This window comes from Malus sylvestris, chromosome 17, assembly GCF_916048215.2.
Source record: "Malus sylvestris chromosome 17, drMalSylv7.2, whole genome shotgun sequence".
In the NCBI taxonomy this organism is placed as follows: Eukaryota; Viridiplantae; Streptophyta; class Magnoliopsida; order Rosales; family Rosaceae; genus Malus; species Malus sylvestris.
The window spans coordinates 10,403,740-10,421,495 of record NC_062276.1 but is presented as its reverse complement, the minus strand read 5'-3'; the positions used below and the strand labels follow the sequence as shown (position 1 = coordinate 10,421,495).

Here is a 17,756-nt window from a genome sequence, read left to right as displayed (position 1 = left end):
TTCTAATTATTACTTAGCTATATGTGTGAAACTATATGCGACAATGTCATAATCTCTTTTGTGCTATTAACCTATTAGTATATAAATTATGGATAATGTTAGAGGAACTAAATTTTTAAACTAAATTTACAAACCAAATTATATATCATCAATAGAAAATAAGCATGTAATCGACACTTAATTAGTAATTCAATCGTCAATAACCACATTATTTGGTTTACACAATTTAATTTAAAAACTTAATCTGCCTAACATTATCCATAAATTATATATGGAAAGTTGACATTTTTTAGTCTGCAATTATATACTGCACACTGCTAACACATTTTTTAATTTGTGTGATTTACTCTTCAAAATTTTCTTTCTGTGTTGTGATGTGCCTTATGCTGAAGTGTTACGAGTTAGGGCGGAAATTTTGATGCCTCAAGGTGCACATTCCCATGACTATAATCACTTTAGTAAGAGTCACGCGATCATGCACACACTTGGTAACATGACATACTCTTCATGAATTATTTAGGTTAGGTCATTAATTATATTACAAAAGCAAGGCTTAATCAAGGGGTAAATTATTATAAAAATATGGCTTCATTTTTTTAGTGGTCTGTGTGGTGACACGGCACTTTTAATGTAACACTTGTGGCAAAAAAGTTGTTAATGAGCTCTATTAACAATTGAACTCTAAATCAAAACTTATGTTGGTCTTCCGTTAATCAAACTCACTTGACTATCATGTGAACAAGTCAAATTTGTCATTTCAATCAAAATTACATTTTATGTTTCATTTGGTGATTGATGTTGGAAAATATTAGTATTTTGGTTTATTTGAATGTTTGGTTTGTTAGGCTTAGCCTATTAGAATTAGGTTTTGTTAGAGATTAGGGTTAGTTTATTATAAATAGGGTGTTTTGTTATTCATTAGAAAACAAGTCATTCACAATGTAACCTTTTGGAGTTTTGTAGCCGTTTCGGCATTCTCGTTAGTTTAATAATATTCTTAATATTTTGTAGTCTTGTTCATCACGTACTCTGATATTCAACTTGGTATCAGAGCATGTTTGATCCTTTGGGGTTGAATCTGTTCTTGGTAGCTAGTTAGTTTGTTTGTCTTGTCTTTTTCGTATCAGTTTGTTTGTTGTTTGTTTGTTCTGATTTAGTTGTCCTTGGTTTAGTTTGAAAGAAAAAGTATGTAGGATACGAAGCCGTGAAACCCAGAAATCATTTCCGTTTCCATTGTCTGATCAGAACCTCCTGCTTTGAGTCACACCAATCTGCATATTCCACCGTCATCGAACCCACTTGCACCCACACCCAGATCTGTAGCCGCCGTTGCCCCGTGTTGCTGCAGTCCGATCCGTTTGCATCAACACTTGTTCCTGCACTCGCATTGTTTTCTAACGAAGCTTGAAACCCAGCTTTCTGCAGGGTCTGTCTGGAGAAAACCACAGGAAAAAGGGGGAAAAAAAGGAAAAGAAAAAAGAATAAGAGAGAGGATAAAAAAAAGTAGAAAAGAAAAAAAAAGTGTTGGGTTATAGGAATCTCGTCCGTTTAGTGACAAGGTCCATGCTCAAACAAAATCTGTCTGCCTGAATCTGTCTGTTCTTTGCCATCTGATATATCCATCTGCCATTTGCCTATCTGTCAGCGTTGCGGAGCTTGCCTGTTTGTCTGTCCGCCTAACGGAGCCATTCCGCATATGCTTGTTTGCAAACCCATGTCGTATACCGCCATGAGTTTGATCCGGAGGGTGTTGGAAAATATTAGTATTTTCGTTTATTTGAATGTTTGGTTTTCTGGATTTAGCCCGTTAGAATTAGGTTTTGTTAGAGATTAGGGTTAGTTTATTATAAATAGGGTGCTTTGTTATTCATTAGAGAACAAGTCATTCACAATGTAGCATCTTAGAGTTTTGTAGCCGTTTCGGCATTCTCGTTAGTTTAATAATATTCTTCATATTTTGTAGTCTTATTTATTATGCACTCTGATATTCAACTATTGATCCCTTAGAAATTTGGTGGACTACCCATTTCTTCTCTTCCATCACATGGCAATGGATCCCTAGCAATTGTATCTCCTAAATCTAAACATGCAATTGAATTTTTTTTCTTTTTTAATATGAAAATATGTTTCACTGGTTGAGCAATTTTTTTTTTTTTAAGAAACACACCTTTCTTTTGCTAAAGTACAAAATGACACACTCATTTCCTAATACAAACACACTCACCATTTGAATACTCGATATTTCAAGAGCAGAAGGAAGCAAACCACTGCCAGTCTGCCAGGTGATGGAGGAGAAAAAAGAGGTGGCCCCCCAAATTTTGACGGGATCAATCACCAAATCTGACATAAAATATAATTTAAATTGAAATGACGAATTTGACTCCGCTACGTAATATTCACGTGAGTTTGTTTAACGGAATACTAATAGAAGTTTGAGTTTGAAGTTCAATTGCAAACAGGACTCACCATAGAGCTTTGATTAACAACTATTTTATCACAAAGGTCACATTGATTGTGTTATGCCACCACAATAACCATGAAAAAAATTTGGCCTAATAATAAAACAAAAAGACACAAAGAAGGCATTGTGTTGCTACTGCCCAATGTACCCTTCACCATCATTGTTAAATTACAAATCAAGATGGTGATAGATGACAACTTGAACGGCAATTCCCATTGGCTTACTCTTAAACAAGGAAAAAAAAATAGAAAAACAAGAACAAGAGGGAAAAGCAAGAAAACAGAAAGGAGAGAGGCTTTTAGCGGATCAACCAAAAAGGAAATTAACTTGGCTTCTTAATAATTGAGGTGGAGTTTCGCCTCAAAGGTTGAGGAGGAGTTCCTTCACATTTCACTTCATGACCGGTTTATGAAACTTTAAACTTATTATTGGAACTATGAATATTATACATTATTTTATAAAGATCATTTTTGCAACAAAAAAAGAGAAAAAAAAAAAGAGAACCTTTCGTCATCAAACTATACAAAAACAAATATAGATAGGTCTAGTAAAAATATTATAAACTGTCTATTTATTTGATTTTTTATTGACTAAACGATACACAATTTTTATAAAATAATTTATAATAAAAAAGATTCCAATTATAAAAAGTTTCATAAAGATTCCCAATAAATATTTGTAAATTGAATACAAAATAAATTAAGAAAGAAAGAACTCATCAATCTTAAGAATCTCAACAAAATAGCACACTTTTATGTAGCCGTTACTTAACACTGTAAGAAATGATTGGTTTAAACTTCGCATTATATGATGAGGATTGATCGGTCGGTCAATCTAACAGCTAGACATGCATGACTCCCTTAATGCCAGCTAAGAAAAATCAACATTGTTATTGATAATTTGCTTAGATGGCATCCAGGGAGCCAGGCACGTCATGCCTCTTGACTGGTGGATAGGTTGATCCTTAATCATCGTGCATCTCATCATATTGGCCTGCACAATAATAAGAAGCTCAATAAACTAAATAATCCAACCCATTTATCCGCAATTATGACAATTAATAATTTGCAAGAAGTCATCCAGGCGAGAAATTTTATCAGATCTCAATTCTTACCTGGTTCTTAGACTATATTAGATAGCAAATAACCCTAAAAACACAAAATTTGCAGGAAAACTAACAATGTATAAGACGTTTAACTACATTAGTTTCCAACAGGTAAAGAACCGTCTGATTAAACAACCCTAAATACGAAAGTGTAAGCGTAGGAGGTGAGTCGACAATGTATAGGAATCAGACAGCCCTACTTCTATAAGTGTAAACAACAACAGGAGATGCGTCCACGCTGTACAAGAAGCTTAATTACATTGCTTACCCAATAGTTAGAGTACTGAATTTGAATCATAAACTATGCATGACAAAGAAATTGGAGGAATTTCATAGAAAATAGCAATTGTATTCAAGTCTAGCTTTGTTCTCTCTTGCTCGAACTTGCTTGACTGCATGAGAAGTGTGCAGAGAAGTGGGATTTATAAGGAAAGATGGAAGTGATAGAAGTAGGCAAAGACAACAGAACATCCAACTGCAGATATGAGAGATTAGATAGCACTGCTCCTTCTCAAACAGCGGACGGCAGAAAAAGTTTTTTTCTTCAACATTATTTCTCACTCTCTATTTTTCTGCAACAAAATTGACATTTATCTTCTCAGATATCCGTAGTAAATATTGATGTGTATCTTTATAATGTTATTAGTAGCTTAATAATGCCAAAAACGGCGGCCTTGAGCTTTGCTCGGCAGGAATGTGGAAAGCTTGGATGTTTCTGCCGTTGGATATGGTGACCTGTTATTTCCCATCACCCATAGAATTTTAAAAATAGTTTCCAGATAAGTGGGCAGCTGTTGATAGGAGAAAGCCAACCTCCTTGTTGACCGGTATTAGACGGCGCCAAAGTCACTGCATGAGACAAATCACAGCCTTGCTTTAGGTGGTCTAACGTACTGTCTTACGGCCGCTTGTGGGACATTTGTTACCAAGGGTACTTACAAGGTAGGAGGTAGGAGATGCGGCACATGTTACAATTAATGTGTATAATCTAAATTAATAGGAGATAGGTATAGAGACTTGAACAATACACGCTAGAAGATAAGATTTCATATGCTCTCAATAAGCCATCACTTTTTATGATATGAATTAAACTAGACACATAAACAACAGTGTAATAGATATATATTGACACATGCCTATTGTGTATCTCGATAACTGTACACTTATATTTTGTACCATATTTATGAATCACATTCTCGATTCGGTTTATATGTGACTTGCATAAATGAGTCTTATTTCTCTTTTTGTTTTCCTCTCAAATTCAAGCAATAGTTAGGGGAAAGGAGTGAAAACATTTTACCACTTGTGTTACAAATCATTTTCAGTCTTATTTCTAATTTAACAATTAATCAGTAAACATGACGTACCAAAAAAAGTATTTGAATTTTTATTTTTTTAAATTATCAAGCATTCATTTATTGTACAATGTAGAGGAGAAATTGAAGAATCTTATGATGACTTTTATGAAATGCCGAATACAGTAGAAAAGGGAACAAATATCAGTACATATAGTATTTGGGCCATGTTTCATAGTGTCGGATTGGTTAGCAGTTGGATTTGTGGTAGATGACTAGGCTTGGGTTAGCCCAGAAAGAGCCTGACCCAAATCTGCCATAAATCAGTTTTGGTTGAATCTGAAACAACCCCCCTTTTTCAAACTTATTGCCCTTTTAAAGATCAGTAATCTCAAACAACCCCCTGTTACTAACTTATTGTCCTTTTAAAGATCATTGAGTAAAGTTGTTATTAGGACTATAGTGTAGTGATATTATTCTTCACATGTAGGTTCGATTTTTATAGATAACGAGTTCAATACTAATTATAGTTAGCATATTGTGCGAGTCCCACGGAACAAGAAAGAGAAATGTTCAAAGCACCAAGTCTTAATATCTTGAAGTAAGCACCAACTTGTAAATTTTCAAATTTGTTAATGTAAAAGTATTTTACCTACGATTTAGAATATAGGCTCAATTTCAGTAAAAAAAACACATTCTTCAAATGAGTCACAAACATTAATTTGATACTTCAATGCAAAAACACTTAGTTTACCTTAAAAACTCATAAACAAATGCTTCCACTTATTGTTACTCACTTTTGTTAACACATGGTTCTTTTCAACCCTCAAAATAGTACAGGCCAAGAAAATGAAATCTAAAAGCCTAATGGAATAGAAAGGGGTTTCTACCGAGCACTATAGCCGACTGCTCACCAGCCTATTTCAATTAAGCAACGTAAAGCACTTTCCGACCGACAAGGCATTAGGAACAAACCTACGCAGACACCAACTTAGACCATGTGTTCGTCACCAATCAAAGGTAGAAGTCTAGGATAATAGTCAGACCGCTACTCGGAAGGAACATCATTGACTAGCCAAGATCGAGCAAGATTCGGTACGTACTGGCCTATCGACTGAACAATTGTCACTTAACCGCTGAATGACTGCTAAACGAAAATTATTGTTAGCGCGTCAGTCTATGTAGGTAGCTCATTTAATACCAGAATAGTAAAGTAGGTGAACCCAAGACTTTATGGGTCCATTGAGGGTGTATATAAAGGGGTGGGCACCTCTTATAAAAGGGTCGGACGATGGAGAAAAGAGAGAATTTAGTTTATAGCTGAGTGCCACTTGTAACCTTTATATCAATATATTATGAACAACACATTGAATGTAATTCATTTTTGAGAGATGAATTACTTAAATCTTGAGTACATTTTATTCATAGCTTTAAGCCCAAGCCCACCAAGATCAAGTGTTCTAGTTTGTTAACCTGCAAATTTTGAGTGATAACAATTTCCACTCCCTCCCATTCCCAAGAACCTCAACAATACCTCTCTAGTAGCCCTATTTCTTTGATGATCAAATAATCTGCTCCAGAAACAAAGAAAATTAAATCCCTAGAGTAGCCCGTTTATCTTCTTAAAAAAATCCTGAAAAATTCTTTCTCAAAGAAAAACTAAATAATTGAAAAAGAAATGAAAACCGTGAATTCGAATTGGGGGACTCAAGAATCCCCAACAACTAAAAAAATGAAACTTGAAAGGTTTTTGTTTTGATTTTCACCTTCTCTGGCGCCTAGTTCTCCGCAGCAATCGGCATGAGAGAGAGGAAATGGGAGAGAGGTTGGTGGCAGTGGTGTGGGTGTGGGTGAACTAGTGGAGAAGCAATTTACAGAGTATTCAGAAGGTTTTTTATTTCGTTGAGATGGTTTCCGTCGGGAGAAAAAGGAATGTTGTCGAAATGAGAGAATGGCAGCTCATGAACTGAATATCATATAACCCACATCTGTATCACAAGGATATTTTGGACATTGTACTATTAGGCTGGAAAAAACAATCATTAAAGGGGTTTGGACATTGTACTATTAGGCTGGAAAAAACAATCATTAAAAGGGTGTGTATTTACACACCTCTTTTTACTTCTCACACACTTTTTATTAATTTCTGTCATTTGATCTTCTTTAATTCAGTCGATCCGACGGCCACAAATTAAAAGAGTGTGTATGAAGTAAAAAGGGGTGTGTGGATAGCACAACCCTCATTAAATCAAGGGCAAAACAATCAAACACTATTGAATGAATAATCTTATTTTCTCATCTACATTATAATCTTATTCCCGTAAAAGTTAAAAGAAAAAAAAAATTAAAATGCTATTTTTCCACAGGTTTTTTTATTCACACCCCATAATTTGTTGAAAACACCTCACAATTAAATTTTCTCCCTACAATACCAACTTTACCCTTCATTTTGTTGAATTCACCCCACCACAACCCTTCTCCGGCCGGTGATTCCATTCAACCTAACCAAAACACAAAATTGAAAGTTCATGCAGTTAGCTATACAATTTATAAATACAAACTAGCTTATCAGGGAAAGATAAAAATTTCATTTCAACATCCAAACAGTCTATCATAGAAATGATGGAAAGGGGTTTTTAACAGTTTTCTAGGCTGCATTTTCATCCATAATCGCAGTAGCCCAATGCATGTATGATCATTCCCCTCAATCCTATGTCAAATGCCAAACAAAAGCATAACTATGAAAGAAAATTAAGATTGAATGGAGTCATCGGCGAAGTTGTGGTTGTGGGGTGGGAAGATGTGGGATTTTATTGTTTGTGGGAGGTGAGGTGGATTCAACAAAATGAAGGGAAAAGCTGGAATTGTAAGAAGAAATTTTGAATGTGGGATGTTTTCAACGGAAAAGGATCCTCGCCAGATCCTTTTCCTGGGGATCATAGGGATCCTATGATCGTGACCGTTCATCAAATTTAAAATTAAATTCAAAACTTGGGGATTCCACACATTATTATCCCTAAAATAATTATTTTTTATGTATTACCTCCAGTGCTACCTGAGTTGATTTCGTTCTTTGAAGGTGCTATTTGGAATAAAGTAACCTAACAAGAATTCCCATACTCCACTTTTGATTGAAGGATGGACACCCTGCCGTTGGATTCGTCCAAGTACTTTAGGCCATCTCCAACCGAGGGCTGGCCAGATGGCTCATTTGAGCCCTCTGGCCCTCCAAGATTCCCCAATATATTAATATTTTAATGAACAGTACAGGGCCATATTTGCCTCCGTCTCCAACCGAGGGCTAGAGGGCCAAATGGCTCGTTTTAGCCCTGTCACAAAAAACCGTCTCCAACCGAGGGCCAAAGGGCCATAGGGCCAAACATAATTTATTATTTAAAAACTAAAATTTAATGTTGTATAAATGGCCTAGGAAGTTATACGAAAAAAATAGAATTGAAAAAAAATATGAAACAAATTTTGTGAAATAGAAGTTATAGGAAAAAAAATATGAAACAAAATTTGATTCATATGAAAAGGAAAAAAAAAAGGGAAAAAAGAAGTTTAAATTCATTAAAAAAAATTAAAAAAAGAAGAAGTTTAAATTCATTAAAAAAAAGAAAAAAAAGAAGAAGTTTAAATTCATTAAAAAAAAGAAAAAAAAAGAGGCCTAAGAATACAACGGCTACTAGCCGTTATATTAAAAAACATTTCAAACTATTAGTGTCGGTTATAACCGACACTAATAGTAGAACTATTAAAAAAAAAGAATATCTTTAATGCTGTCGGTTATAACTGACAGCAATAGGAAATCATTAAAAAAAAAATAGCCAGCCCTGGGCTGGCTGGCTGGCCGAAAGCAGCCAGCCCTCCAGCCCTCTCCGATCCCGTGGGGCCCTCCCAGATTCAGAGCCCTCTGGCCTAGCCCTCGGTTGGAGACAGTTTTAGGGCTATTTTTCGGCCCTCTGGCCCTCTGAACCCTTCGGTTGGAGATGGCCTTAGCTATATCCAAATGACCATCTTCAGAGAAGGTAGCATGCCATCTGAGGAATTCTGGTCTAATTGGATAGAAGGCATCAAACTCAGCTGTCGAAGCTGTCTTCATTAAAAAACAACGCCATTCTCTCTCACAACCAAGCATCCAAGATAAAACCAATTCCCTCGCTTTCGGTTTTTCTTCACTAACTGGAGTCTTAGAAATTCAAATTAGATTTGTAAATGATGCAACCCTTTGAGGGTTTCTTCAAGATGGTAAAAGAAATTCACATAGAGAGGAGGGAGGGAGGGAGGGAGGGAAAGATGTGTTTATTAGCACTCATTATTTATCGCCTTTTAGTATATATATAATTTTTCTTAATAAAAAACCTACGATTGAATCCTTCCTTTCAAAGTTGTATGTATGTTAATATGTTAATGATGGATACATTAATCTAACCAAAAAAAATAAAAGAAAAAAGATGCTTGTATTGTAAGTTAACAACTGGTGGATGTCATAAACAAGTTCAAAGTTCAACTGATGGTTAGATTTGGTGAAAACCAAATTTAGCTACACGATCTGCAAGCTTTCACTTCTCCAATTTTGCTTTTGTTAGTTTCTGATTTAGGTCTGAATTCTTTTTTGGGCTCTTTTTTGTTTAACTTTGTTGGTCCAATTTTGCTTGTATTTATTTGACTTTGGACCTTTGTTGTGTAAACTTGGTTATGTTGGAAGTTTTGAGACTCTTGTTCCACCTTTATATAGATTTAGTGTTTTAGTCTAGTAATTAGAATATGGACCATTTGAAAATGGATTGAAGGCTTGGGCCTTATGGTTGTGTGAATTAGGCTTGTATAATATAGCCTAAATACAATTAATATTAATTAATCAAGACAAGGGCCTTGGTCCTTGGAATTTAAAATTAATCTGATTCATTAATTTTATTTTTCGGATTAAGTTTTTAATTAATTAATTTATTTATTAATTAAAAACATTTTGATTAAAAGACACAGCTCTTAAAAAGAGTTGTGTACTTTCAAATACACTGAACATGTATTTGAAAGGGTGTGAAACAACCTATATATTTGCAATCACAGTATCCAAGTGGGATCATCCTTTCGTACTCTTTTTCTTCCGTACAAATTTTCTAGAGAGTAAACACACAAAGCAAATTCACTAGAATTCTAGAATCCAGTGCGGGTTGTAGAATTAGGTAGTTGAATCCTGGTTGAGTAGACGTTGTAGAACCACAAGCACAAGAGTGGGACGAAAATACTGTTCGAAGGACATAGCTTTTATGCTAGCCTCTACCTTTTGTAATTAAGTTAGTAACATTGATATTCTTATATTAATTTCTGTATTTATTGTGTAATTTCATTCTGCAAAGCAAGTATTTTTGGTTAATAAAATATTAGAATTTCAAGTTTTGTTTATTTTTGAATTGTTCTCTAACAGGTTGTTGGTAATGGAAATATTTACCTTGTACCCAAAAAAAAAAAAAAAAAAAAAAAAAAACCAAATATAGCTAATGGCTCAATGAAGGTTCCCTCTATTTTAAGTAACTAACAACACTAGCATTGCCATCAGCCGGCAGTGGACTGGCCTATGTAATTATGGAAGAGTCCAATGTCTTATAAACGTGTAGGCTTCTCATTTGTAAAATTCGTTGTAGTATCTCCTCGGCCACTTGATGGGCTACTACTAGGCCTGGCATTTTGGACCCAACCCGTTAACCCGATCCGACCCAACCCGTTAATATTTGTATTTGGGTGGATGCTTAACGGGTCGGGTCGCTAGCGGGTGAACCCGTTAACAACCCGTTAAATAACGGGTCACTTTGGGTCAACCCGTTAGGATCCGTTAACACCCGTTAGTACCCGTTAGCACCCGTTAGTTGAGAATATTTTAGTAATTTTAGTAAAATCTTAATAACAAAAAATAAACTTTATGCAAAAAAAAAAATAATAATAATTGTTAACGGGTGATAACGGGTGAAACGGGTGACCCGTTAACTTAACGGGTCGGGTTCGGGTGACCCGTTAGCTTAACGGGTTGGGTTCGGTAACCCGTTAACTTAACGGGTCGGGTTGAATCCGACCCAAACCCAATAAACCCGACCCGTTTACAGGTCTAGCTACTACACAAGGTTCAAAACTCAAATTCCCCCAATATACCAACCCCTTTTTCTTTGTGCACTCCTAGTTCCTTCATCTCCAAATATTCAATTATTGTAATAGGAGGGTCCACATTAACATATTTTGGGAACTTAAATACTAAAAATATTGAGTACTATTTTGGTTTGACGATCACACTGTCACATGATATTATCAATTCATTAGTTATATTTTAACATGTGTATTACTTTTTAATATTGTATCACAAATTTATAATATATCAACTATGTCGTTTGCTTATATTATTACTTGTAATAACAAAATCATGTTATGATGTGAAAGTTAAGATCTATATGAAAGAAGTGGACCTTGCCCTCCATCCTAATATAACAACTCATCTTATATATTACATTTACACTATCCAGCTAGGCTAAACTATACCACATTGGGCATTGCAAAGTTCGTGGAAGCTTCTTTTGCCAACATCTATTGGAAGTCTTTAAAATCCCCAAGTCTGTGTTGCAGAAGAGGCAGGGAAACAAGGGTCAATGAACCAAGCAATGAGGCCGCCAACCACAGCCCTTTGCCTCCTCTCCTTCCTTCTCTCCTCTCTAGTACTCCATACTCCCACCTTTGCCATAAAAAAGGTAAGCATTCAATCTCTGCCTCCATTAAAAATTGGAAAAAAAACCAAAGTAACTTCCTTTGCATTTCAATAGCACTTGTGCTAATTTTTCATTTTTCTTTCTCCTTTCTACTGTTTTTGAAGTCGTATGTGGTGTACTTGGGATCACATTCGCATCCCCCAAACTTATCGGAACTTGAACTAAATCAAGTCACAGACAATCACTATGAGTTTCTTGGCTCCTTCTTGGGCAGGTACTTAACACATATTTCCAATTAAAATACATAATCACCGCCTTTCGCGGATTAAATGTTTGAATTTTTTCTGCAAAATGCAGCCATGAAGTTGCAAAAGAATCCCTCTTTTACTCTTACACAAGGCACATCAATGGCTTTGCTGCCACCCTAGAAGAAGAAGAGGCAGCTCAGATTGCAAGTGAGATTATTTTCTTATCTTCTTTTTTCTCTGTTCTTTTTATCCTCTTCTTAATTATATATGGTGCCGTTGAAATGCTGCAGGGCATCCAAGGGTAGTCTCATTATTCTTGAACCAGGGAAGAAAATTACACACAACTCGATCGTGGGATTTCTTGGGACTTGAGCAAGAGGGTGTTGTTCCACCCAATTCAATCTGGAAGAAGGCAAGATACGGTGAAGATTCGATCATAGGAAACCTTGATACTGGTAAGGTTTTCTTGATTTTTTTTTAATTTTTAAATTAAAAAAACAAATTTCTTCACTTCCAAGTCATGTTCATGCACTAAAATATTTTAGAAAGGCATCAATCAGCTCAATGCCATTTGCCCAATAATTTTGATTTGGATCGTTGACTCTTTTATTGGTTATTGTCACTCGTTTAAATGAGTACTTCTCAACATAATAAAGTTCACAATTTGATTTCATTTTCTTGAAACCATTAGTTTAGTGCTGATATATTCAACCAATTTTATTGGTTCCCAGTAATCCACGTGATGCATATGACAAAAATTCATGACCATTGAGGGAGGCATTCCTTCTACAAAATTAATTATTAGTATTATGTAACGCTTCCCTCAGGAAGGTTCAACTCTAATTTAAGGTTTTTTAGTTTTGGATCACCATTAACTGATTTTTACAGCTATTTTAACTAGAAAAAAAATCTTGGCATTACCTGGCTTCCTCTTATTTTATTAACTTGTGGTTTTTCACAAGTATCCAAAAACTCCTTTTTGTAATAAGAGATATTTTTTGTTTGGGACAAAAAAACTCCAAGACTCGAATGTTATTGCACCAGATAGTCCCTATTTGCAACATTGGTAAGTTTGTTTTAGCTTGATCTTTACATAATTCACTCGAACAGTATCAGTTCGGATGAAAACATAAAACGAATGTAAGTTTAGAAAGAATTCCGATTTTGTTTTGTTGTTGAGCACTCTTAACCCTAGTGTTGTTGAATGGGAATGCAGGCGCATGGCCAGAATCCAAGAGCTTTAGTGATGAGGGGTATGGACCGATTCCATCCAAGTGGAAAGGAATCTGTCAAAATCAGACAGATCCAAAATTTCACTGCAACAGGTACCCACTATTAGCTTTATGATTATTTTCAAAGCAAGATTGGTTTACTCTGTTTGCTTTTCTACAACGCCAAGAATAATCAAATTTTAAATTTCACAGTGTAATTAAAGTATCTTGGCATCAGTTAAACAGGATATGCTCGTTGTTAATGCATATTCGAGTTCCCTTTGCATTTGAGTTCAAATTCTTTTTCTATAAATTGACTAGTTTAGAATATTACCTTATCAGGAAAGTAAAGATATACTTATTGCTAAAACATGCGTGTTGAAATAGAAGCAAGACAACAAGATAGAATCTTCTTAATGTGCTCTTTGATCAGGCATTCAGGCCCAGTTTTATCCAAACTTGGATGGTCCAGTCTTGATTATCCCCTTTAGTAGTGGAGAGAGAAGATAGTATCTTTGAAACTTTCTCATAAAGTTGTGGCCGTTCTTATTCTAGAAACCTAGAATACCATTAAACTTGAGTATATAAATCTGCTTCAATGCCTTGTATTTGATCCCATTTCTCAAGATGCATGTAATTAGATTATAATTTGATTCATTTTATATTAATTGAACACTACATTTAAGGTTATAATCAACTATCTTATTTAAAAGTTTTTCAAATCACTTACGAGCATGCGCTATAATGATATTTATCTTCACTCATTCAGAGTGAAGATAATTGAGATTTCATTAAAAAACAATTAGCAAATGAAGAATAACCTAATTACTTATAAACACATACAAAGTTTATTTTTTTCTCAATGTGAGATTCACGTAATAAAAAATAAGTATCAGATGGTTAGTTCCATCTAGACGATGTATTTTACTGTGTCACTGAGTGGATTATAAAAGTCTTTCTATCGTTGGCAGTAGGAAAAATACCTTCCCAAATCAGCTTGCTTAATAATTGAAAAAGACATCTTCTCTAGGACAATAAATTAACCTACCAAGCTATTGAAGTCAAACTCTTTGTCCAACAGCTAGCATGAAAGAAGATGCCCCCATGCTCCCATCCATCTCAATGTAATTTAATCCTTCATTAAAAATCCAACTTCTATTCAATATTCTATTAGACTCTTTCACTGCTTGTAGTCCAAAAGAAAGACAGTAAAAGAAAACATATATATTATAAGGCAACTTCTTTAGATTAAGCAAACAAATTATGTTATAATAATGGGAGAGAAGACAGGTCCAGAACATGACTGTTGTCTTAATATAGTTTATTATTTGCTTGTATACAGTAGTCCTCAGCAGTTTACAAAAGTCTATTTTGGTAATAGTATAACGGTTCACTATTAGTTAATACTGAATTGTCTTCAATTTATTTACATAAACATACAAACGGTTGTGACTTTTTATGTAAAATGACTCGATGCTATTAGTAGTGAAATCATTCGTTTTTGCATATTATCTGGATAAGTTTTGACGCTGAATTTTATATACTTAAAACATATTTGTCATATTGTAAATTAAGGGTTTTGACTTGTTATATAGTCGTAACTTTGTAACCCTTAACAAACTTTTTGCCATGCAAGGAAGCTAATTGGAGCAAGATACTTCAACAAGGGCTTTGCTGCAGTTGCTGGCCCGCTCAACTCCTCCTTCGATTCGCCGCGCGACAACGAAGGCCATGGCTCCCATACCTTGTCAACAGCTGGTGGAAATTTCGTAACCGGTGCAAGCGCGTTCGGCTTTGGTAATGGAACAGCAAAGGGTGGATCACCAAAAGCCAGGGTTGCAGCCTATAAGGTCTGCTGGCCTCCAATGGAAGGAGGTGAGTGCTTTGATGCAGATATATTGGCTGCATTTGATGTGGCCATCGATGACGGCGTTGATGTGTTGTCCATTTCACTGGGTGGAGATCCCACCACATTCTTCAATGACAGTGTTTCAATTGGTGCTTTCCATGCTGTTAAGCGTGGCATTGTGGTGGTTTGCTCAGCGGGGAATTCTGGTCCGGCTGAAGGTACTGTCTCCAATATATCGCCATGGCAGATCACGGTCGGCGCTAGTACTATGGATAGGGAGTTTCCTAGTTATGTCACCCTTGGAAACTGGAAGCACTTTAAGGTTAGTTATAGTCCCTTTTCCCGCTAGTGATTTTAACACTCCTCGTTTAGTGTCCTGCACTCCTATCCATGAGTGCAGAAAATATAATTTGTTAAATATTCAGTCCGGAGTGCAGATAGAGAGAAGAGTAGAGTACCAAAATAGTTGGCGTCCCTTTTATTCTAACATAAATTAGACATGTTAGAGTGTTTGAGGGGAGCTTACGTTATATATATCCTGCAAAACTACTCAAATCCCTAGTAATTTTTATCCACCTTGTTCTGAAGGGACAAAGCTTATCGACTGTTGCTTTGCGGAGTAAGAAAAAGAAATTCTACCAACTTATTAGTGCTGCAGATGCTAAAGCAGCTAATGCATCAGCTCAAGAAGCGTAAGGATAAAACATCAAGCTTTCGATTTTCGTTGTACTAAAACCATATTCAAGTTCCCTAAGTAATCTGCTTAATGATGCTGCAGTCTGCTATGCAAGCCCAACACGCTTGATCCTAAAAAAGTGAAGGGAAAGATCTTGGCCTGTCTTCGAGGGGACAATGCAAGAGTGGACAAGGGTGAGCAAGCCTTACTGGCTGGCGCAGTGGGAATGATTCTTGCTAACAATGAGCTTACCGGGAATGAAATTATTGCTGATCCACATGTTCTCCCTGCTTCGCATATCAATTTCACCGACGGCAACCTTGTCTTTGCTTATATTAATTCAACTAAGTAAGATGGATGAAGTACCTCCAAGTTGCCTGTTTTAATCTGCATTTGTTTCACATGTTAGGATGCTTCACCTCAGTGTCAGCAGTATCATGTTTTTGGTAAAATTACTAATTGAGAGACTTACATATTTTGATAGGTCTCCGCGGGCTTACATAAAGCGTGCAATAACGGAACTGGGAACGAAGCCATCTCCATTCATGGCAGCATTTTCATCGAGGGGACCCAACACCATTACACCAGGCATCCTTAAGGTTTTTTATTAGCAAAACAATTTCTGTTCATTGAACAGACTCCCCAAGTTTTTTGCTCATTTGGTTAAGTATTCAGTAACTGTTGTTTTACATTAATCCAGCCTGATATCACTGCACCTGGAGTGAGTGTCATAGCAGCCTACACAGAAGCACAAGGGCCAACAAATCAAATGTTTGACAAACGGCGAATTCCATTCAACTCAGTGTCAGGCACATCAATGTCATGTCCACATATTTCCGGCATTTGTGGCCTTCTTAAAACCCTCTATCCTCATTGGAGTCCTGCAGCCATTAAGTCTGCAATCATGACCACCGGTAAGAAGTCCCTATGCACATTAGTTTATGTATTCGCTTCATATTAATGTCTGTCAAGAGAGCATTACTCATCTGTATGATATTTTTTTTTTCAAATCTTGTGTTACACAGCGGTAACACGAGATAACAGCATGGAACCATTGCTCAATGCTTCTTTCTATGAGGCAACACCATTTAGTTACGGCGCAGGACATGTTAACCCAAACAGTGCTATGGATCCTGGATTGGTTTACGACTTATCCCTTAACGATTACTTGAACTTCCTGTGCGCAATTGGCTACAATGAAACACAAATTGAAATGTTTTCAGAGGAGATGTATATGTGCTCCAAACCAGCTATAAGTCTCACTAGCCTCAACTACCCCTCAATCACTGTCCCTAAAATCTCTGGATCCCTTGAGGTGACTAGAACAGTGAAAAATGTTGGCTCTCCAGGAACATATATGGCGCGTATCCAAAATCCAGATGGTATATCAGTTTCTGTTGAGCCAAAGGAGTTGAAGTTCAAGAAAATTGGTGAAGAGAAAAGCTTTAAGGTACTCCTGCAGGTTAGAGAAGCAAAACAAGATAAAAACTACGTGTTTGGGAAGTTGATATGGTCAGATGGTAAACACTATGTGAGGAGTCCAATTGTTGTCAAGGCTGCCTAAGCTAGAATAGTAGGCAAATTGCTTCAGCTTATTTTACTTCACCTCACTTAGTTTCACGCTTCTTGTGTACTAAGCTAATGAGTTACAATAATTATTGGCAATGAAAATGTTACTATTATTATGAGGAGACGGGAGAGTTCTAGCTAAATTATTACAATAATTTAAGAGAGGGAGAAGTTTCAGACCAGAGACGCATAAGTAGAAACTCAACACCATATCCAATAAGATATATTGGCCACATGCCACTATATATATGACTACTAATGTTATTACTCATTTGAACTCGTATTGGATGGGATTAAAAACCATAAATATATTTCAATGCAAAAACGGAAAAGAAGCCAAAGGTTATACTTCGATGCAAGAATGGGATTATCTGCAGCTTTTAACTAATTTGACTAGTTTATTATTTAATTTGGGAGGCCGTTTAATCTAATTAGTAATTATGATACCCCTTGTGTTTTCACAACCCCCACCCTACACACACAAGTTTAGAAATAATACTCTTGAGCTTTTAAATCATTTTCACAAAACTCTGTTAAATTCCGTCCATAGATTATCAATGTTGGCAAAAAAAAAAATCTCTAAATTACACACACCCCTAAGTTGTTTTGAAATCATATTTTCAGATTACCCCTCATGCTTTACAGAGTTT

General features: G+C 35.8%; 1 protein-coding gene across 1 annotated transcript; it reads left to right on the top strand.

Moving 5' to 3' along the window:
• The first annotated feature begins 11,413 nt into the window (after nucleotides 1–11,413).
• On the top strand, nucleotides 11,414–17,228 carry LOC126609818 (subtilisin-like protease SBT5.3). Its single transcript, XM_050277739.1, has 11 exons — nucleotides 11,414–11,595; nucleotides 11,718–11,827; nucleotides 11,911–12,008; nucleotides 12,092–12,256; nucleotides 13,018–13,126; nucleotides 14,649–15,183; nucleotides 15,450–15,553; nucleotides 15,640–15,885; nucleotides 16,022–16,136; nucleotides 16,238–16,451; nucleotides 16,563–17,228. Exons 1-11 carry the CDS (start codon nucleotides 11,497–11,499, stop codon nucleotides 17,099–17,101), a joined length of 2,334 nt encoding a protein of 777 aa, XP_050133696.1. The 5' UTR covers nucleotides 11,414–11,496; the 3' UTR covers nucleotides 17,102–17,228.
• Nucleotides 17,229–17,756: the final 528 nt, after the last annotated feature.